This window comes from Opisthocomus hoazin, chromosome 9, assembly GCF_030867145.1.
Source record: "Opisthocomus hoazin isolate bOpiHoa1 chromosome 9, bOpiHoa1.hap1, whole genome shotgun sequence".
Lineage (NCBI taxonomy): Eukaryota > Metazoa > Chordata > Aves > Opisthocomiformes > Opisthocomidae > Opisthocomus > Opisthocomus hoazin.
The window spans coordinates 32,652,979-32,676,356 of NC_134422.1; the positions used below are offsets into that span (position 1 = coordinate 32,652,979).

The 23,378-nt window shown below is 44.4% G+C and overlaps 1 protein-coding gene across 1 annotated transcript in view; it reads left to right on the plus strand.

Annotated features, from left to right (window-relative positions):
- Positions 1-23,378, plus strand: part of CPS1 (carbamoyl-phosphate synthase 1) — a 105,206-nt gene that overhangs the window by 25,183 nt on the left and 56,645 nt on the right. The window contains exons 11-19 of the mRNA XM_009944634.2: positions 8,543-8,620; positions 10,142-10,240; positions 10,941-11,036; positions 15,046-15,235; positions 15,793-15,950; positions 16,720-16,848; positions 19,422-19,566; positions 19,960-20,170; positions 21,261-21,459. Of these exons, the coding sequence (XP_009942936.1) occupies positions 8,543-8,620; positions 10,142-10,240; positions 10,941-11,036; positions 15,046-15,235; positions 15,793-15,950; positions 16,720-16,848; positions 19,422-19,566; positions 19,960-20,170; positions 21,261-21,459 (1,305 nt within the window). The remainder of the gene's footprint in view (positions 1-8,542; positions 8,621-10,141; positions 10,241-10,940; positions 11,037-15,045; positions 15,236-15,792; positions 15,951-16,719; positions 16,849-19,421; positions 19,567-19,959; positions 20,171-21,260; positions 21,460-23,378) is intronic.

Below are 23,378 nucleotides of genomic sequence, written 5' to 3' on the forward strand. Positions count from 1 at the left end.
AAAATGCCTTGTCTCTGGAGGTTTACAGCTGAACAGGGAAAAGCGTAGAAAAGAAAACAATATCCCATAGTTCAGTTTTGACGAGGTCAGAGAGACACAGAGACAGATCTCAGGCTGTGTAATTGTCCATTTAAAATCTTGTCCGTTAGGTCCAGTGTTGTGCAAGTCAATTAAGTCTTGCTATTTATTAGAAAATATTGAAAAGAAGGTATTTTCAAAAGCAGTTTCCCCCATGGGAATATCCCTCTCCATTGTTTTGTATAAATGCTCCACATCAAGTCTGGCAGATTGAACAGTGCAGTTCTGGCATATCCTGGCTATACTTTGCAGGATTGAGGAGCAATAATTTCCAGCTGATGGTTTTAGAATAAGTTTTGTCTGTCAGTTGCTGTTTTCTGTATTCTTACAGACATATCTAAACAGAGAGAAATGTTACAAAATAAGATATTATTTCAAAAAATGTACAGCTCTTACATTCAATTTTTGAAATGAATTTATTTTAGCTGTGTTGACAGGCAGAACCCTTTCATCCCCAGGCCTCTCATTTTTGATTTAGCTGAAGATTGGAGACAAGTGTGATGGTGCTTTTGCGTAAAGTGGGTGATAAGGCTGGACATGAGTCTTTTGGTTCCAGAAACATGACATTCTTTTATGTGAGCTAAAGGACCAGTTCTTTGAGCCCCAAAGTGCTATCAGTCTCCTAAACCTTCATAGATGGAGAGGGACAAGGAGCAGTGTTGTTCTAGCACGGGATGCACAAACAGGAACTGGGTTGGATGGGCTGTCTGTTGCATTCCTGCGTTTGAAAAAGAAGAAACATTTCTTGTGGCTGACCTGATCCATCACAGTTGGACAGGGCCCACACAGGTTTCCAAATACTGACAAATCATGAAGTTAACATTTTAAACAGATATTTGTATAGAACTGGAAGTAGCATGGGCATTCAGGGAAAATGTGACTGATGACATTCTTTACTCTGAGGGCAAAAACTCGTACCATAATGGATCGGCTGTGGTCAGTAGCTAATCTCTTGTCCCTGTCCTATCCCAGCATCCCACCCTGCAGCTCTGGATGGCACTGTTGCACTATAGGAGCTTTTGGGACTCCTTTGTCCGTCCCTAAGGGAAACAGGTTGTATCAGCACTGTTTTTTCTGCGGTACCCTCTTGAGAGACTTCTCTGCTTCCACCTGCATTTGGGGGCCATTAGCAATGACAGCTACAGGGTAGTTTCCCAGTGGAACACACTGCTTGGTGCTATCAGGCCATGCAAAAGAGAAGTCTGTTTTTCTTGGCTCCAACTGAAACTGGAAGCACTGTTTCCAAACTCAGTTTAGGTCCTTTATAGCTATTGTTTGTCCAGAGGAGTTGTTTTGGTTTCGGCTGCCGCCGGCAACAAAAGCGCCACGCGGCCGCCCCTCCCCCCGCCGGCGTGCAGAGGAGAATGGAAGGAAAGAGGCAGAAACTGGTGGGTCGGGATAAGGGCAGTTTAACAGAACAGCAAACAGAGGGAAAACAGGAACAACAACGATACAAATAAGGAGAAAACACAACCACGAACCGTACAACAGTCGCTCTCCCGAAACAGGACCGGTGCTGCGCCCGCCCAAGCCGCGAGAGCCTTCCCGCCGCACCCCCCCCCCCACCGGAACCCAGCGTGACGTCCCATGGTATGGAATACCCGGCTCTGTTAGGCCAGGTGGGGTCAGCCCCCACCCCCTGGCTGTGCCCCTTCCTGGAGTCTGGTGAAAATTAACCCTGTCCTGGCCAAACCCAGGACATTATCCACCCCTTATTCCATACCATCTACGTCATGCCCAGGTCCCCCATTGTCCGGTCGATCACCACCACTTCTCCTGTCTCCAGATATCATTCCCTTAGTCTATGGATCATCACTCTAAAGTGTCCGTTGAGTTCATTTAATCCATGACTTCAGGCTCCATCTGTCGTTACGGTCTTCCGTGGCAGGGGAGGTGATGTGTGGTGATGGGCGGTCACTTGCTGCATCCCGAGCTCACGGCTGATGTATCTGGTGCGGCCCGTGCCCACAGTCTGCAGGAGATGTTGATCTTGATGAAGTTGCTGGATGCCAGTTGTTGAAAACCAGGTCCAGTTCCATCATTGCTGTGCTCTGCTAGGTTTTCATCGAAAAAGTCCATCCTTCTTTAATCTGGACGATTCTTACTATGCTACTACTGGTACAAAATATAACAATTATAACAGTGATAACAGACAGTGACAGGGTTATTTAACAATTAACTTTATACAATTTATTTATGGACTATTCTCGCCCAAAATTAAATCCCCATGAGGTACACATCGGACTTCCCCATCCTTCCGCATTACCCACCAGGTACACCCAGGTCCTTGAGCAAAAGCAATCCCACGGACGGGCTTGCCTTTGCCCGAGGCAGGACTAACCCAAACTGTCTTCCCTAACATGTTCCGCATGTGCACTACAGGGACTTTATCCCCTTCTACTGGGCGCTGAGGTTTTGACTGGGCAGGACCAGCCCTGTTGGTGGACCCTCTGGTGTTGACCAACCAGGTGGCCTTTGCTAAATGGGTATCCCAATTTTTGAAAGTCCCACCCCCCATTGCCCTCAAAGTGGTTTTTAGCAGCCCATTGTAACGTTCAATCTTTCCAGAGGCTGGTGCATGGTAGGGGATGTGATACACCCACTCAATACCGTGTTCTTTGGCCCAGGTGTCTATGAGTCTGTTGCGAAAGTGAGTCCCGTTGTCTGACTCGATTCTTTCGGGAGTGCCATGTCGCCACAAGACTTGTTTTTCCAGGCCCAGGATGGTATTCCGGGCGGTGGCATGGGGCACAGGGTAGGTTTCCAGCCATCCGGTGGTGGCCTCCACCATTGTGAGCACATAGCGCTTGCCTTGGCGGGTTTGTGGCAGTGTAATGTAGTCAATCTGCCAAGCCTCCCCGTATTTATATTTTAGCCATCGTCCTCCATACCACTGAGGCTTTACCCGCTTGGCTTGCTTGATTGCAGCGCATGTCTCACATTCATGGATAACCTGTGCGATAGTGTCCATGGTCAAGTCCACCCCTCGGTCACGAGCCCATCTGTATGTCGCGTCTCTTCCTTGGTGGCCCGAGGTGTCATGGGCCCACCGAGCTATAAACAGTTCACCCTTATGTTGCCAGTCCAGATCCACCTGAGCCACTTCAATCTTAGCAGCCTGATCTACCTGGTGGTTGTTTTGATGTTCTTCAGTGGCCCGACTCTTAGGGACGTGGGCGTCCACGTGACGGACTTTTACAGCCAACTGCTCTAGCCGGGCAGCAATATCTTGCCACAATGGGGCAGCCCAGATAGGTTTGCCTCTGCGCTGCCAGTTGTTCTTCTTCCATTGCTGCAGCCACCCCCACAAGGCATTGGCCACCATCCAAGAGTCAGTGTAAAGATAGAGCACTGGCCACTTCTCTCGACTGGCAATGTCTAAAGCCAGCTGGATGGCTTTCACCTCTGCAAACTGGCTGGACTCACCTTCTCCCTCGGCAGTTTCCGCGACTTGTCGTGTAGGGCTCCATACAGCAGCCTTCCACCTCCGCTGCTTCCCCACAATGCGACAGGACCCATCCGTGAACAGGGCATACTGTTTCTTATCTTCTGGCAGCTGGTTATACAGTGGGGCCTCTTCAGCACGTGTCACCTCCTCCTCTGGCGATGCTCCAAAATCTTTGCCTTCTGGCCAGTCCATGATGACCTCCAGAATTCCTGGGCGACTGGGGTTTCCCATTCGGGCGCGCTGGGTGATCAGAGCGACCCACTTACTCCACGTAGCATCGGTGGCATGATGCGTAGAAGGGACCCTCTCTTTGAACATCCAGCCCAGGACCGGCAATCGTGGAGCTAGGAGGAGCTGTGCTTCAGTGCCGACCACTTCTGAAGCAGCTCGAACGCCTTCATATGCTGCCAGAATCTCTTTTTCAGTGGGAGTATAGCGGGCCTCGGATCCTTTGTATCCCCGGCTCCAGAACCCCAGGGGTCGACCTCGAGTCTCCCCTGGTGCTTTCTGCCAGAGACTCCAGGTTGGGCCATTCTCCCCGGCTGCGGTGTAGAGCACGTTTTTAACATCTTGCCCTGACCGGACTGGACCAAGGGCTACGGCATGAACTATCTCCCGTTTAATCTGTTCAAATGCCTGTCGTTGCTCAGGGCCCCATTCAAAATCATTCTTCTTCCGGGTCACGTGGTACAGAGGACTCACAATTTGGCTGTAATTTGGGATGTGCATCCTCCAAAAACCCACAACACCCAGGAAGGTCTGTGCTTCCTTTTTGCTGGTTGGTGGAGACATAGCTGCTATTTTGTTGATGACATCCATTGGGATTTGACGGCGCCCATCCTGCCATTTTATTCCCAAAAACTGGATCTCTTGAGCAGGTCCCTTGACTTTACTTCGCTTAATGGCGAAACCGGCTTTCAGAAGGATCTGAACTATTTTCTCCCCTTTCTCAAAAACTTCCTCCGCTGTGTCGCCCCATATAATGATGTCATCGATGTACTGCAGATGTTCTGGGGCTTCACCCTTTTCCAGTGCAGTCTGGATTAGTCCATGGCAAATGGTGGGACTGTGTTTCCACCCCTGGGGCAGTCGATTCCAGGTGTACTGGATGCCCCTCCAGGTGAAAGCAAACTGTGGCCTGCACTCTGCTGCCAAAGGGATGGAGAAGAATGCATTAGCGATGTCAATTGTAGCGTACCACTTGGCTGCCTTTGACTCCAGCTGATATTGAAGTTCTAGCATGTCTGGCACAGCAGCACTCAGCGGTGGTGTGACTTCATTCAGGCCACGGTAGTCTATTGTCAGTCTCCACTCTCCAGTAGATTTTCTCACTGGCCATATGGGACTATTAAAGGGTGAGTGAGTTTTGCTGATCACTCCTTGACTCTCCAGCTGGCGGATCAGCTGATGAATGGGGAGAAGGGAGTCTCGGTTGGTACGATACTGTCGCCGGTGCACCGTTGTGGTCGCGATGGGTACCTGTTGTTCTTCAACCCTCAGCAACCCCACAACGGAAGGATCCTCCGAGAGACCAGGCAAAATGGACAGCTGTTTAATTTCTTCCGTCTCCACAGCAGCTATGCCAAAAGCCCACCGATACCCCTTTGGGTCCTTGAAATAGCCTCTCCTAAGATAGTCTATCCCAAGGATGCACGGAGCCTCGGGGCCAGTTACAATGGGGTGCTTCTGCCAGTCCTGCCCAGTGAGGCTCACTTCAGCCTCCAGTAGACTCAGCTCTTGGGACCCCCCTGTCACTCCCGAAATGCAAATGGGCTCTGACCCTTTGAACTCTGATGGCATTAAAGTACACTGTGCACCAGTGTCCACTAGAGCTTTATACTCTTGTGGATCTGACGTGCCAGGCCACCGAATCCACACCGTCCAATAGACACGGTTGTCCCTTTCCTCCACCTGGCTGGAGGCAGGGCCCCTCTAATCCTCGTCAGAGAAATTGCTGCTCACCTGCTGTAAAAATGACTTGGAGGTCCCCTCCAGAGGATCGGAATCAAGGTCAAACTGTCTACCTGGTCTGGAGAGCTGGCTTTTGGAAACTGGAGCGGCATTTTTCCTAACAGAGTCCCCTTTTGTGATTGTTTTACCTCGCAACTCACGTACTCGGGCCTCTAGACTTGAGGTGGGTTTTCCATCCCACTTCCTCATGTCCTCTCCGTGGTCACGCAGGTAAAACCACAGGGTGCCTCGGGGTGTATAGCCTCTGTATTCCCTCTCCTGAGCAGGGAAACGCTTGCCCCTAATAGCTGAGACACTGGCCCGTACAGGTGGGGAGTAGGACATGTTCTCTTTGATTTGCCGCACCTCCCGGGCCAGTTTCTCCACAGCTGAGACAAGGGAGGAAGAGAGACTTTCCTCATATTGGCGGAGTCTGACAGCCACCTCGTCCACTGTTGGTACGTCTTTACCTTTCCAGTTTACAACTGCCAGTGAGTTGGCATATGAGGAGGGTGCGCTCCGCACAAACTTCCTCCACATGGATTGTGAGCACTGGAGTTCATCTGGGTCTGTGGGTACCTGCTCATCGTCTGTGTCACAGTAAACCAGCTCCCGCACAGCTAATTCCCTCAAGTACTGAATACCCCTTTCCATATTGGTCCACTTGCCAGGATAGCATACAAAATCGTCACTGAAGGGGTACCTCTCCCTCACGCCTGACAGAAGTCTCCTCCAGAGGCTGAGGATTTGTTCCTTCTTCCCAATGGCCTTGTCAATGCCCCCATCCCTGGCCAGGGATCCCAGCTGCTTGGCTTCCTTGCCCTCTAATTCCAAGCTGCTGGCCCCGTTATCCCAGCACCGCAGCAGCCAGGTGGCAATGTGCTCGCCTGGGTGGCGGCTGAAGTCTTTCCGCATGTCTCGCAGCTCGCTCAGGGACAGGGACCGGGTGATGATCTCTGTCTCTATCTCCCGCGATGACCCTGGCTCATCGTCATCCCTCCCGGAGCGATCTGCTCTCTTTGCGTCTTTCTTTAGTTTTACGGGGGCGACTGCTACCGGCACAGGTTGGTCATTGGGCTCAGCCGCGATGCCTGCGGCTGGAGCTGGGGCTGGAGCAGCTGCTGTGCCTGCCAGGGAAACCGAGGCAGACCCTGCAGCTGTGGCAGTGGCGGTGCCAGTCTGGGGGGCTGTGACTGCCTGCTGGGCTGGAGGGGCTGCAGGGCCGGCTGGGGGGGCAGCGCCAGTTGCAGCGCCTGCCGCTTCGCTTCCCCCCCTTTCCCCTTTAAGGCACTGAACAGTGTTGAACATGGCTCGGTAGGCGTGGGCCAGACCCCAGCACATTGTGGTGATCTGTGTCTCTCTGGAGTTCCCAGGGTGGCAGCACACTTTTTTCAGATATTTTACCAGATTATCCGGATTCTGTATTTGTTCAGGGGTGAGTTTAAAACACACCGGTGGTGCCCACTGCTCTAGACATCTGCCCATGCTGTCCCACACACCCAGCCACTCACAGCTATCCAGCCCCGGGGCAGGTCTCTGCAGGATGTTCTTAACGACTTGCTTAACCCTAAACAAAACCCAGAACCCGTTCAGCAGGCAGAACAAAAGGAGAGTGCTGCCCTGAGCATCCCACGGGTACTCGAAATTCTCAAAAGCAGTTAGGACCAGCCTGAGGAAGAGAGGGGGGGCGAAAGAGTGGGGGAAGGTATCCCCTTCGGCTTTCCCCACAGACTGGGTTTGATTATTAACAAAATCTAAGACATAGGATCCGAGGTACGGAAATGACCGCAGTGCCGCATGCAAATACAAGACTAATTTCATGCATATCATATCATAAGTCGATATCGTAAGGTAGAGCAAAATCATCATCCTGATCTTCTTTCCCGAGGTAACAAACAGCACGGCGGCAAACACATACAGCAAGTAAGGATTTACGTAGCAGAGATATTTGATCAAAGTCAGAAACATTTTTACCGGCGACTATTTTAACACAGAAAAATGCGTATAACAAAATTTAACAAAATGTAAGAAAGCAGTTTTAACACCCGCTGCTCAGCCCTGCCGTTATCCCCGCCCCACGTCTGGGCGCCAATTTAATGTTTTGGTTTCGGCTGCCGCCGGCAACAAAAGCGCCACGCGGCCGCCCCTCCCCCCGCCGGCGTGCGGAGGAGAATGGAAGGAAAGAGGCAGAAACTGGTGGGTCGGGATAAGGGCAGTTTAACAGAACAGCAAACAGAGGGAAAACAGGAACAACAACGATACAAATAAGGAGAAAACACAACCACGAACCGTACAACAGCCGCTCTCCCGAAACAGGACCGGTGCTGCGCCCGCCCAAGCCGCGAGAGCCTTCCCGCCGCACCCCCCCCCCCCCACCGGAACCCAGCGTGACGTCCCATGGTATGGAATACCCGGCTCTGTTAGGCCAGGTGGGGTCAGCCCCCACCCCCTGGCTGTGCCCCTTCCTGGAGTCTGGTGAAAATTAACCCTGTCCTGGCCAAACCCAGGACAGGAGTGGTCCCACTTCATCACAGGCCTGACAATGACCCAGAGCAGAGATCATGTGCAAGGCCCTGTGTCAGTGTTTAAAGTGAGTTATGGAAGTAAAAAGCATGTCCCAGATCCATCTCTCCTGTAGCAGAACAGACCTAGATGGTAAAACCTTTCATTCCATAACAGCAAATTGATCTTTTCTTGCTATGTGTGGTTTTTTCTCTGCCTGGTCCAGGGTCACCATTGGAGGGAGACTAACCTATCTGCTCTGTTAACTGCTTACAACCTAGTAGTGTTTTCTGTTGTAGTGGAATTGATGTCTCCATTATGCTTCTTGTCCACGCACAGCTCAGTGGGTTATACAGGCATTGGGAGTGCTAGCAGAAGAGCAAGAGGGTCAAAGATGCCTCAGATACATTGTTTGAAGGCTGAGAATTAAATGGGTGCAAATTTAGCAGGCCCTAAAAACACCCCAGTCCTTTGGCCTTCAGTGCTTACAGGGATAAAGTGTGGCTTTCTGTTCTTTTTCTCGTTTGCGAGGAGATGTCTAAATGCTTGTTTTTGTTCCTGCAGGGAATTATGCATGAGACCAGACCGATTTTCACAGCACAGTTCTACCCAGATGCAAATCCTGGGCCGAGAGACACAGAGGTATTGTATGAGAGTTGATCTGGGCTTGCTTTCAGATGACCTAGGGAGTGCAGATATGCATCAGCTACAGTGACAAGTCTTTATGTTGGTGATGGTCCCAAATCTTCGTTTTGGAAAAGTCAGGATCCTAACAGGGGGCCCAGTCATGCATAGGCTTGTGTCTGCTTAGCTTGATCCATAGTTAATTACAATCAGCAGCAAGGAATCTATTGACTTCTGTATGCTTTGGATCAATGATTCCATTCATATCATGTGTGTGCTTGGAGTCCTGGTGGGATTATTTGTGTGTTCGAATTTACTGAAGTGCTTAAGCCTTTGCAGGATCAGGCTTAAATCTCTTGTACCTGGGGTGATTGCAAAAGGAGAAGGATTTTATCTTAACAGAAAAAAATACTAGCCAGATGCTTTGTTATAAAATCATTAACTTTCTAATACGTTTTTGTTCCACTTTAAAATTTCATAATTACTGTAGAGTTATGTAAATGGATTCACACTTCTTCACTCTGGTTCTCCTAAGTGAAATGAAATTTTAATCCCCAATCTGTGACTTTGCACAAATTCTATACCAACTGGTTGCATAGTCACAGAGTATGACTTAGCAGCGACAGGGGATGTGGAAGGCAGAGGAGGTATGTTTGAACATAAGTAAACTAGTTAGCGTTTCTTGAGAGAGGAAGATGGAAGAATACATAGAAGTGCTTATTTTCATCTTGATTTGATGATGTTGATTAAACCTGCAAGTAAATCTCTTGATATCAAGAAGTTTCTTGGCAATCTGATTGACTAGTGAATCTCAGAGAACTGAAAACAACCCTCAGCTCTGTCTTTTCCTAGCCTTTGCGGTCCCACTGCTGGGGTGGGTTTGATAGCATAGCGCCTATTCTGCTAGGCTTGCAGGACCTATCCATACTCCTTCCAGAGGTGATTCCCAGCAGCCAGCTTCAGGGGCCTTGTGGACAGAAGCTGTGGAAGTGTGGGGTCAGGTGGGGAGCCTGGTCTATCCCACTGTCTGCAGCTGCCTGCATGCCAGTGGTGGTCATGCTGCCTCCCCTGCCTGGCCTTTTCTCACAGCTGATCTGGGATCTTCTCTGAAAGGACAATACAGATTTAGCACAACCGATGTTTAGATCTACCTATTCGGATCCCAGCTCTGTAGCAGGTTCCGTTCCAGATGGTTCCCTTGCGCTAGTTAAATAAATGATCTTCTGTTTTGTAGCTTTTAGTGCACGCTTATACATTACACTGCCAGCCCTATACAAGCAGAGCACACAGACGTGATTGGTATGTGCTTTCTTCCTGATATAACCGCACTGTCTTGAATGCAGCTTTTGTCAGATATGTCAAAGTTGTTAAATAAATTTCAACTAATGATGCTCTACTGTGATGGTGTAAATCTGCCTTCTGAAGGCAGCAGTGCAGAGCTGATAGCTTGAGCTCACAAATGGCTTGTTTTTTTCCTTCTTCGGTTAGTATTTATTTAATCCACTCTGGGGACTAAACACATGTGTTTATTTTTTCTAGTTCCTGTTTGATTCATTTATTTCATTGATTAAGAGAGGGAAAAGCACTACCATTTCCTCGGTCCTACCTAAGGCTGGAGCGACAGCTTCCAGAGTGGAGGTCAGTGTACAGATACTCATCATTCACGCCTGTTTGTGAGTCTAGGAACTAGGTAATTCCTACTGAGCCCACGGTACACAATGGCACAAAAAGCTGACCATGCAAGTCAAAGGAGGCTTCCCTTAGAAAACACCTGTCAGCTGCCAGTCTCACAGTCATCAGGCATCTCTTCTGTTATTAGCTCCCTTTTCTTTGAGAAAGTTTTAAGATCTGATGTTCCAAGTATCTTTTTCTTCACAGTTCTCCCAAGAAAGGTACTCCCATAGCAGTGTATGAGGTGCCCTGGGGTAATCTGACCAGGAGACTTTGTGCTAGCAGCATAACATTGATGCTCTGTTGCTTAGCAAAGTCGTCTGAAATTCCTAATGTAAGCTGAATTTCATACAGTTTTGCTATCTGAGAAGGCAGCTCGACTTTATGGGCAGCCAAAGTGAGGCATGGTTTTCTATAAGCACATGATCAATTCAAATGTTCATATACCTTATGCGGAAGTCATGCATTTCTCTAACCAGAGATATATGGGAGAAATCCAGTAGAAATATTCTTGGAAGTAAAACTGCAGTGGCTTCAGAGGTGACTTTTCTTCTCTTTTTAGAACTTCTGTTTTGTAATTTGAGGCTGTTCAGTGCTGCATAGTCTCTGTTATTTCAATATCCAGTACCATGGGACTGATTTTTTTCATGCTGTTTAACACTTTTAGGTCTCCAAAGTTCTCATTCTAGGATCTGGGGGTCTGTCGATTGGTCAGGCAGGGGAATTTGATTACTCTGGATCCCAGGCTGTGAAAGCTATGAAGGTGAGAGGATACTCTGCAAATACTAACCTAATGTAATTTACTTTCCCTTCCCTTCTAAAAGCTAACTATGATTAACCAACTGTAGTATCACTGGGGCAGGGAAGTTGGTGAGAATAAATGACTGTAGGGAAATTTAACCATTTTTTATTTGTGAATTTTTTTGTTGAGTGATATGAGTTAACTACTCAAAATTACCTTCCGAAGAGACATGTTTGTGAGGTTTCCATTGCAGTCTTCAAGCAGTTTGTTGTTTGTTATGCATGACTGGTCACTCCAGGCTTGCCATATTGAATGGAAATGAAGAGGTGGAATATGGTCAGCTACACCTGAGCTGAAATTACTGAAACTTTTGTGACATGCTAGCACACTGCAAGGCAGGCAACGATTTTGGGTCCCCTATCAAGGTAGTTTTTCTGAAAGGTATTTATTTTAAATGGGATTTTTAAAGTTCATATATACCAAGTTTTGTTTCCAGAATAGATTCGTAATCTTGAAAGGAATGAATGAAAAGTCATTCATTTGGATTAATTTTGTCCAGTAAACTTACCCAGTTTCTGATGTTCCCTTTCTGAAGCTTGGAGAGCTCTATTATTCTGAAGCAAACAAAAATGCATGAGTACTTCTGTACATGCCTGAGAAGTGCATGCATTTAAAATAGTGCTTTTGCTGAAGCATCCTGTGTTGTACAATCGCATAGTGGATTTTGGGGTCTAACTCACTCTAGCTGTTTCATGCTGCAGAAGTGCAAAGCACCTAGAAAGTGTCTTAGGAGAATAATTCATTCTAGGAGAAGCTGTAGAAGCATAGCAGTATTCCTGTGATGGGGTTAATACTGGCAATGTCACAGTTACCTGGGCCCCCTGGTTCATGTCTAACCTCATCTGAAGAAGGAGAACTTGTAGAGGTCTGTTTGACAGATTCAGAGCAGATATAGCAGCTGCCTTCAGATGAGGAGGTGATTGTGAGCAGCTCTGAGGCTGTTCTGATGTCAGGGCTGTTGTATTTCTGTGCTGACGCTGGAGTCAGAGAAGGAAAAAATCAATTACAGTAATCTTGAATATAATCTGGAGTTGCTCTGGGTTGGTCCTAGTGTTACAACACATTTTGTACTGTGTGTGCTTTGTGTCCTCTATTGCTATTGCTGGCCGCTAGTTTGAAGCGGCCATGTCATCAAGAAAACAATAACAAGTTAGGAGTGGAGGATCCCAGAGTTGGTGAGTGCAGATGACCTGGGTTGGAAAGGAGGCATCTCTCTCCATTTTCTTCTCTTTCAGCCTTCAAACTCATCTCTGGTTTCTGGAAGGGAGTGGAGTTTTTTTAATGATAAATCTCCCTGGCTTGACCTCCCACAGTGCCCTTTCCCTTCCCATGGCCACCAGCCAGCTGCTCTGATCTGCAGGCTAATCAGCCTTATCAGCGGCAGTGCTTGCACTTTCTGACCTTGCCAGGCAGAGTGATTTACATGCAGGAGAGAAGGTGGTTGGTCAGTGGCTGCCAGGGGAAAGTTGCAGACCGTGGGTGGGAGAGAACAGGGACAATAACAGGAGACAAGATAGTTTTCTTTTCCCTTAGACTTCTTTTTCTATAAATGATCTATATGGATTCTCACTGATGGCCGTTCTGATTCGTTTTGCTGTGCACTGCTGTTCTTCCTAGTCTGCTGGACACCAGTTCATTATAAGAAGGAGTTGTTGTTAATATTCAGTCTTACACAGTTAAATGGGTGCCTCTTTTGAAAAGTAAAACCCTGTGGAGCTGACTTTCCCAGTCAGTGAATTTGTGTTTGCAAGAATATTCATCAAAGGCAGGAACATCCTCTGAAGAACAAGACCTGGAAGCATCTGTGGACAAGAGAGGCTGCCTTGTGGTCATCTGAAGAACCTTCGGGATTACACAAAAAGAGGAATGGAGCCCTCCTGGAGTATTATTAATTCACTATTTTAATTATGTTGTAACAAAGATCTCCGGTCAGGATGGGTGGCTATTGCGCAGAGTGCTATGTGCTTGTAAAAAATTATAAAGGCAGAAGCTGAAAGGAAAGAGTTGCAAGGGCTTACAGCAAGTGAATTAAAATCCAACATCCTGAACAGCTGGGCTAGAGGATGTGTAATCAGTACAATGTGACTTTCTTAGCACAGTGAGCATTAATTCTCTGATTAATTATCTTCCTCATCACTAGCTGGTCCTTAAGATACCTTGTCCCAGACAAGTAGGAAAGAAAGGGCTGAGATGTACAGATATTCCATCTTGTTGGAAAGTGATACACCTCTCCCTCACCCATTCATTAAAACAGAATTATAGCTATGAATTTCTGTATATATTTATTAGAGAAGAATGTTTTTTGTTAGAGGTCTACCCTTTTTCCTCAGCACCACCATGAAAACTACCCAGTCTGGGGTCATTTGTCTAAATCTGAAATATTTCCCATAAGGATTTCTCTTCTCTCCCTTCCCTGTTCCACATATTTCCAAGGAAAGTGTGCTTCAGTGAAAAAAATTCAGCTTTTCATGGGGAAAAAAGATCAGCAGAAATTTACAACCAGTCTTTAAGGCGGTATTTTAAGTTATCAAAGATGGAGAAAAAATGTTACCCAATACTTGAACTGAGCAGTCAGAGCTTTAAGTGAGAATCCCACTGCTGCAGGTGAGCTATATATTTGTTCCCCCAAATCCATGGGTCAAGCAGTCACAAATTTTGAACAAACACAGAAAACCTTTACGGTGTTTTGATGCTTATTGTGAACTGGGGGGAAAATAGCAATTTCTATACTGGTCCCAGTAATACTTCTGTAGGATTTGCTTGAGGAATGGCTGACTTTGCCAAATTCCTTCCTGTTTCTTTTAACTCTTTTTTAATCTCTGATTGCGATTCTTGTTTTTAATGAGAGCCTTCATAGTTGTTTCTTAATATCCACAACTTCCATATAGCAAATCTTTCTCTTAAAATGTGTTTTACATCTGTAATTAGCACTGTTTGCAAATGGTTTGTTTGTTTATAGAAGTTTATTGCCTTACAAGAAGGTGATAGAGGTTAGAATGAGTTCCGGTGAAAATTAGGCTACAGCCTTTGCACTTCCCAGACCACCTTTTCAACAAAGCAGTAATATATTGTTCTTTATCTGCTTGTGGTTGATGTGTTTTTTAAGTATGGCCACATTCTGGTCTCATCGTTATTAGCATAACTTGGTTGGCTCCCTCTAATATTTTGAGAGTGAGGAGAGCTGATCTGCCCGGCTCTGACTCAGACTTTTCTATTATTGAGCAAACTGTAGTGAATTTCTATCTGTAGCTGAAAGTGGCAACACTTCCATTGGTATAGCAGGAAACAGATAAACTTTATTATCACTCTGTCTTGATTTCTCATCTGTGACAGAGAAAAAGCAGTGTAAAGTTTGGTCTAACCTTTATCTTGCGTATAGAGGCAGAGTTTGTCTTTTAGTACGTGCAATATCAAATAAAAACGCTATGAGACAAGATTTTTAAAGTGATAACACCAGGAAAATTAAAATATCTTTATGGAAAGTCAAAACAAAAAATGTGTTCTTATACTACTACTAGTCAGTACAAAAATCTGAGAACTACCTGGATACTGATGATCAAAGACCTACTACTTGGCAAGAAAATATTGGGTTCTGATTAAATATTTTTGCTTTGTCACTTTCAGTCTGACTTCCAACAGAAGGCAGACATGATTATGCTAGTGTTTGCTCCTGTCTCCCCTATGTTACTCCTCAATGTGTTAAACAATTTCAACCAAATTTCTGAATTAGGTGGGAATCTCCATTCTCTCAAGATTCACTGACAGGCAGAGGGACAAAAGTAAAGAACTGATGTTAGCTCAGCCTGGTACAAGATACCAGAAATCCCTTATGGGAGAGTACGTAAGGAACCGGACTTTCTGAATTCTGCTGTCAGTGAATTGCTTGTTGAAACCCATCTCTGCTTGCTGCTGCTGCTGTTAGCTCTTTTTGCAAATATGCCTCATTTTAATGCAGATTTTCATTCTTCAGGAAGAAAATGTGAAAGTTGTCCTCATGAATCCCAATATTGCTTCAGTGCAGACCAATGAGACTGGCTTAAAGCAGGCTGATGCTGTCTACTTCCTCCCCATCACTCCACAGTTCGTCACAGAGGTCATCAAGGCAGAGCGTCCCGATGGATTAATTCTGGGCGTGGGTGGCCAGACTGCTCTCAACTGTGGTGAGTGTGATACAAATACCTTGGCAGGCAAACTCATGGTTTTCACCAGTGTCTGTGCAGACACTTAAGACCTGTGTGCCTTCTACATTGCCCAGGTTACTAAGTGATACAGACAGAGGTACTGACCATGGGAGAGACAGTAATTGCTAAGCTGTGAACATAACATCTAATTGCTGGTTTTGATGCTTAAAAGTATTTCATATATCCTGCTTTGCAACTTAAGTCTAAGTTATCATAGTTGAGTTTAGTTGAGGCTATTCAGATCACTTTGAGGCAGAGATCAAAAGGAAAACTTAGCTTCATTTAGCTTCTTGCAACAGTATCCAATCATGTTGCAGATGATGGCCAAGCAGTAACTTTACTAATAGAGTCCCAGGTTTCTTAGTCTTTAGGACAGAAACTTTCATGTTATGGTTCTGAGTTCTAATAATGATAAAGACTAATAAAATTAGCTGTTGGTGAGACCAGACAAGTTGTTAGCTAGTCAGATATCTTCCGAATACTTTCTTCTTCATCTACCGTCAGTTCTCAAATCTATGGCTTTGTTTGCTCTGCAGGAGTGGAGCTCTTCAAGCAAGGAGTCCTGAAGGAGTATGGTGTGAAGGTCCTAGGTACATCAGTTGAATCCATCATGGCTACAGAGGATAGAAAGCTTTTTTCCGATAAACTGACTGAGCTAAATGAAAAGATTGCTCCTAGCTGTGCAGTGGAATCGGTAAATCAACAATTTTGAAGATGAAATTACTATTACTGTTACCCATATGAGTTATTAAAAAGAATTCATAGTTTTGTTGACTGAAAGCTGAATACAGTTGTGGATACTGTAGCTTGTATGCTTTTGTCAGCACTCCACAGTGGTTGATGCTGGGTCACCATGATTCAAAATGAGAGAAAATGCAATTAAGCACTTGGAAAGTCTAAGCTAACCCATTGACAAGAAAAGTTAATTAGATTAGGGTGACTTCTGTGTTCCAGCACAAATATATATAACATTTCAGTGGCTGCCTTTTTTTTAATGTTGCACAAGCCATTTAGACTTAGGTTTTCAGGCCCTCAAAGTCAGCAGTACTGAAATCCGTCTTGAGGATGGGAGTGTGAAAACAAAAAATTGCTTCATTGGGAAGGCCTGTGTGAGTTTGGAGGAAACCAAACAGGGCTTACACCAGAATGTCTTTTGGAGGGGTTATTTCATACTATGCTAAAGTCTGTGAAGACAGACCAGGTAAGGACATTGTCCATGGAAAGTCAGCAAGCAAGTCCACACATATCTAAGGACAGATGTCACCTCTGTGAGTCCATGTTCCAATTTTCTGCTATTTGGTGGAACAAAGCAATGTTACAAAGCCAACTTTTATTCTTTTCATTTTATCTTCAGACAGCTTAGTGTCTTACTGATGGGATTTCCTGTTAACTGAATAACCAGAGCTGAAGACTTCGTCTTAATTGCTATCATATCTCTGAAATGTGTTCCCCTCTCCTTTAAGATTGAAGATGCTCTGAAGGCAGCTGAAAAGATTAGCTACCCAGTCATGATACGTTCTGCTTATGCCCTTGGTGGTCTGGGGTCAGGCATATGTCCTGATAAGGAAAGTTTGCTGGACCTTGGTACGAAGGTATGTCTGCAATTGCAAGCTCTGGGAATAGAGTCTGGACACCTGATTTTCTTAGATATTCTTTTAATAGTCACAGACACTGGATTTGTACATACCCTACCTTTCATCTTATCTGTAAAACGTTATCCTGATTCTTTCTAATGCCTTGTTTTTATAATTACTGTTGACTTGGGTAATGAAAATGAGTAAATAACAACCTTGTTAAATTCATGAGAAACAATTCATATTTTGAGCAAGAGTTTCAGCAATTTTGATCTGAAAAGAAGCATAGTGAACTATATTCACCTACTTTCAGGAGTAAATTGCACATGAAAGATGTCAAGGAAGTTAAAACATTCGAAATGTTGAGCGATAAGGTAGTGTCAGGGACACAGGAGCTGGGAAGCTTGGGCCTCTGTTGTGTTTCTGTCTAAAGACAGTATTTTTGCTAGGTCAAAAGCTTGGGTAGAGATTTAACAGGACGACATTTTGTAACTTGACATCTGCCAGCTATCTCTGCCTATAAAGAGAAGCTCTTTTACTGTAGGAAATCTGGGATTGTTTTTTGTAGATTTGCTGTGAAAAGTAAACAGATAATTGGGGAAAACAAAACAAAACCTTTTTTCCTTAGAAAAAATGCAAATTTTTAGGAAATAAATCTCTAGCAATTGGTCCGTAAAATTCTTGGGTTTATCTTTTCCTGATTTGCTGAACCCCTTAATGATTCTTGTATCTCTAGAAAGAAATACTGTTGATGCCAAGAAGAGCTGTACATGAAAATGACATTTTTGTATTCCCCCCACACTGCTGTCATACAAACAGACTTTGGGTCCAGTGTGCTTAGTGCTGAACAAACATCTGCTCAGGCAGTGTCTGTCACAGGGAAGGTCTGTGGACAGGACTGACAGATGCAGGAGGAGGCAGCGGGTATAGTAACCCCATCTTACGGATTGATGGCTGAGGTTGAAAACACTTTGCTTGCCCAGGCTCACACCTGGTCTGTATTTAGACAAAGTAGAAATTCACCCAGAAACCCTGGGAGTGCAGCTGTATGAAGGATTTATATCAAAACATTTTTCAGTACGAAAACCTGATTTTCATCAGCATTACTTGGTGGTTTTTTTTTTTAATGGTTTTGAACATATCTGTTTTTCACTGAAATCTGTAAAACTGCTGCTCTTTATGAACACCTTATTATCTGTAAAATTTTAGGAGTGGGGCAGTTCATATTTTTAGTAAATTCTTCATGTTTCTGAAACTTATCTTCTGCCAAAAGTCTGATTCTGTTTTATTTTCTAAGTAAATGTTTTCATTTTCTCAAAAATTATATCAAAAGAGCTTCAACATTTAGAACAAAGAGCGGTGTTTAAAAATTTACAGTGAAAAACGTTTTGGGTCTTACTGAATTAGCTCAACCTTGGATGCTCGTTTCCACAGCCCAGCAGAAACTTTGTTCTTTTAAGTTATGAATATGCTCTGTAGTAATTTGGTGAACTGAATTTTCAGGCATGGGACTCTGAATTGTAAATAATTCAGATAACTGAACACCCATGGATGTTTCTTAGCACAGCTAGTTCAAGTGATCTGGCCTTGAGTTCATGTCTCCTGAGTCTGCTCATTTTGAGTGAGAGAAGGCAATAGACAGTAACACAGGAGCACCGTAGATTGTTTTACAAGTGTGGTTAGCTGTTCCTGCTACATCACCACAAACTCAGTGCCTGCTTAGGCTGGGTGTGAAGTGCCACTCCTCAAAATATCTTTTCTTTTTCTTTTTTTTTCTCTCTCTTTTTTTTTTTTGTTTTTGTATGAGTTTGGCAACTGAGCTAAGGGCAGTATTTGAATAACAGCTTGAGCTAACTACAGAGGGGACCAGACTGAAGACTGATTCATGGGCAGCATTAAAACGAGAAGGTTTGCTAAAGGATGGATTGTTAATGTGCCTGTTACTTTCTAGGATTTTAAGCAATGATTGACGAATGTTTTCTGTCTGCTAATATTAAGGCCATTTATTCACTTAGATTATGCTCATTTACCAACAAACTGTATTTTTCATTTTTGTCTCGTGCTGAGGAGTGCTTTCAAGATTAGTTTAACAATAAATCATGAATCTTGCTTCTGGTTAGTATGCCAATGATAAGCAGCATTATTAGTGCTATTAATTACTTAGTGTTTGTTGACATCCACTCCCCCAGCACTTAGTCATTTAGCTTTCTGCAAAGTTCTCCTATTGAAGTCTGTGAGGCTGCCCACATACAAAAACAAAAGCATGTGTCTGTTGCATGATTGAAACCTTAGATATTTTTATATTCCTATTTGTTTTTGACATGTCACTGCAAGCTCACATGCCCTGCCTTTTTTTCCCATCAGATCACATAAATATTTTCTATGCTTTTGAAGTGAAGCTGATGCAATTTTTTTTTTAAAAGAGAAATATAAAATGCTTGTCATTGATGCTATAAACTCTGCTTCTCTTCACCTTTCAATTTCCATGTTTGTCTGGGATATCTGGAGATAAGCCACAGAAGCCTTAAATATGGAACATGTTCTAATAAGTTTTTGCTTTTCACTGTTCATTTTCCCTAACATATTCCCAGGCATTTGCAATGACTAACCAAATTCTGGTGGAAAAGTCAGTTGTTGGCTGGAAGGAGATAGAGTATGAAGTTGTCAGAGATGCTGCTGATAACTGTATTGCTGTCTGCAATATGGAAAACATTGATGCTATGGGAGTCCACACAGGTAGGCTTGGGCACAGGGTGGCTCACTGGAAATGTTTCACTAACTTTTTATGCAGTGCCCTTCTGCCTACTCTTATTGACATAGTTTTGTTGTTGATGAAGTGATCTCTAGAAATACTATTCAGGTCTTGGATACAGCCAGCTAGGGTATGAAAGAGATATCATTAGGTTAAACCTACGCCTATGATCCCATTTTCCATAGGATTGCCTGGCCTCTCCAACTCTGGGCTTCTGACTATCTGTGCTTTTCATCAACTGTGCATCCATAGGTTTGAATGTCTGTGGTAACTTCATTACTAACAAAGGGTTAGCAAAGATAGTGACCTGTGTGGCTAGAATTGACTGCTGCTGAGCTGCTCGTCATTTTCATTCTCTGCTACCTTGTGACAAACAGGAGATTCTGTTGTAGTGGCTCCAAGCCAGACACTCACTAATGAGGAATTTCAGATGCTGAGAGATAGTGCCATCAAAGTTGTCCGACATTTGGGCATCGTGGGAGAGTGTAATATCCAGTTCGCTCTGCATCCAACTTCCCTGGAATACTACATCATTGAAGTTAATGCCAGACTCTCAAGAAGTTCAGCTTTGGCCTCCAAGGCGACAGGGTAAGATTATTTTAGAAACCCACAAATACTGCAGAACAAACAAATGAATAAACAAAAACTGAGGGGAGAAGAACAGAAAGAGAGAATTATGGTAAGGGACTTGGATCAGTGTAATATTTAAATATGTAAGTGACAACTGCAAGGAAGAAAATTTCTTGCATCTGCTCTCCATGCAGTTAAGACAGGGAGGCACAGGCTTAATTTGCAGCAAGGAAGACCGAAGTTGGCTCTTAGGGAGAACTCTGGAGCAGCCAGGTCAGTGAGGTGCAGATTTCTGCATGTGAAGCTTCTAAAAAGAGTTCTTGTCAGCATCTGGTAGGATTGACCCTTGCAGAGTTGGTCCTGCTGGGAGATGGAAGGAGGGGTTAATGAGCCCACCAGGTCCATTCCAGCCTGCTGATGCCGTTATTACAAATGGGAAAACTCCCAGGAGGTGTGTGTGGGGAAGCCTAATAGCTATCCTTACAAAGCATATCCACTGTATCCATATGTTGGCTACAAATCATCGCTGGGACCCAGAGGACACAGTTATTAATGAGCTGTCTGTCAGATTGATGCAAATAGTTATTGCTAGCTGCCTTTGTTTTGTTGGTTAATCATAAACTAATAAAGATAAGGATGGTCAGAGCAGGCAGTTTAAAAATTGGCTTCTTAATTGCACTTTGCAGATGCTGTTGAGAGGCACAAATTAATCTCTAATTTGCAGTTCTCAACAACTCTTGTGACTGTTGAAGTGCCATAGCAGACTGGAGATAAGCCAAGATGTTGGACAGTGGGTGTTTGATTGTTTTCTTTTTGGATGACAGACTTGCAGCAAAACATATCTGTTTATATGGTCTTACTGTGGGTGTAACACATATTTAAAATGGTGGCTTTGCAGGTAATAAAGCAAGTCTCAGATCTAGGTAGGTAGCTCTACAATGTGTTAGGGTAGGAAGCTAGATGGGCCCTGCTGTGCTTGAGCACAGTAACCTTCTGTTGTGCTGAGGAGGGACAATCATGTCACGTCTGTTTAATTTGATCCACTCCTGGGATTTGCAAAAGCAAAGTATTTCCCACTCTACCATTCACTACCTTTCCTCTATGACAGGTATCCATTAGCATTCATTGCTGCCAAAATTGCCTTGGGGATCCCCTTGCCAGAAATTGAGAATGTAGTGACAGGAAAAACCTCTGCCTGCTTTGAGCCCAGTCTGGATTATGTTGTTACCAAGATACCCCGCTGGGATTTGGACCGTTTTCAGCATACGTCCAACCGGATTGGAAGCTCCATGAAGAGCGTGGGAGAGGTGAGTGCAAGACATTCTCCTTCTATTCCATTGCTTGGGAGAGTAACTTCTCTTTCTTCGAAACCCTCAGAATACCTGTCTTCAGGTACCTAATGGCTTTTGAAGATATTTATTTAGCTCAAATGATTTTTTTCCAGTACCATAATTAATTGAATTGTGTTAGAACTGTATAGTCTTGGATATCACAGTGTGGTTTCATAAATAGTTTAACTCTAAGAGAACACTTTGCATCACCTGAGGTTGACTTCACTCTCAAAACTGACTGCAGGACTTGGAGATTTATATTTTATTTGGGGTTCTGTAGTGGTGGTTAATTTCAGTGTAACTTCGGGTTGTAGTCTGTTAAGATTTTCAGTGATGCTGATGAGCCACAGCTCTCAGTTGGTTGTTCTCGTAGTTATTTGTCCTCTCTGTTATAACCATATGCCAAATCTCAGCCTGCTTCTGCTCTCAAAATCCAAACACAACCTGTAATCTTGCTTTGAAGTTTTGACTGCTGTTAGTGATGAAGTCTCATATGCCCAGAACATGACAGTGTGACTTTTAAACCCTGAAGGTGACTGGGACAATGACAGCATTTTCAGACCATGTTTGAAGAGGAGACAAATTAAGCAAAATGGGTAAATTACCCACTTAATTAGTTAATTACATATCAGCTACCAAAGCAAAATAATTAACTGTGTATTTTTTCAGCTGCCTTTTTTTCCTAATGCTATTTAAGTAGCTATTTTATTAAAATATTTTGACCTTCCTAACATCAATTCCACCTTGCTCAGACAGCAAGCCTTCATCACAACTGGAAGGATTAATTAGAACTTGATTTTCCAGTGGCAGTTTTGCCTTTTAATGGCAATAAGGTTTTTTTTCAGTGAGCTGATGCTTACTGATACTACCCCGCTCTACTTAGGGGTTCTTGGACTGTTCTGTGGAGCTGGGATCCCTAAATACAGTTGCCTTGTGCACCGTCAGTTGTAAACACTTCCTGGACATACACATTTGCAGGAGGAAGTATTGAGTCCTTCCAGTTGTCATGTATCACAAAAGCAGAACTGCATGAACCCCCTGTGCTTCTCAAGGCAGGATGCTGGGTAAAGCGAGGAGGGAGATACAGGAAGAGTCCGTGTTCCAACCATGTACGTCTATGACTGCTGGGGGCTGAATGGAAAGGAGTTTAAGAGATGCAGTTTGCAGCTGGTGGAGGTAGTCAGCAAAAAGGTTAGTCTCCAGGGCCTGTGAGTAGGAGAGGGTGTCTTTGAAGCAAAGTGCTTCTTGCCGGTGTGTCTCTATTAGCATGACACTGTTGTCTCCCTAGGCTTGAGCTTGAAGCCAGATCACAGCACCTACTGCCTTTTTATTAATTGAACAGCCTGGCTTGGCCTGGTTTTTCCTGAGCGCTGTTGTGCTGGGCAGTGGGCCTAGAGCTGTGAGAAAAGAGAAAACAATGTTATTTTTTTCTCTTGATATTTTTCAACATTGTGTTTGAAAAGATTTTTATGCTGTTAGGGTTTCACTGCACTGGGAAATAAAAATGTAGAAATTTGAGAAAGGGTTTTGTTACCTTGCAGATTTCCACAGAGAAAGGCTTGTTTTCTTATTAGATGTGATGTCAAGATTGAAGGAGGGAAACCCCAGTGCTGCTATGCCAAGGAGGAGTAATCCTTTAAGAGAGCCCTCACAGGGAAGAGTGTCTGTTAAATATAATTTAAAGGAAGAGGAGCAGATTTCTTCTGAACCTTATAATTCCCACAGTGAGTTTCTATCTCTAACAGGTTGTTAAACAGAAATATCCCTCTATATTACTACACCCATGCTGCTGCATAATGTTTCCCTCTACTGAAGTGCTTCAAAGCAGCTTACAGAGGAGAGCAGGAACTTCCTATATTTTACAGATATGGAGGCAAAAGCGGAAAGGAGTCACT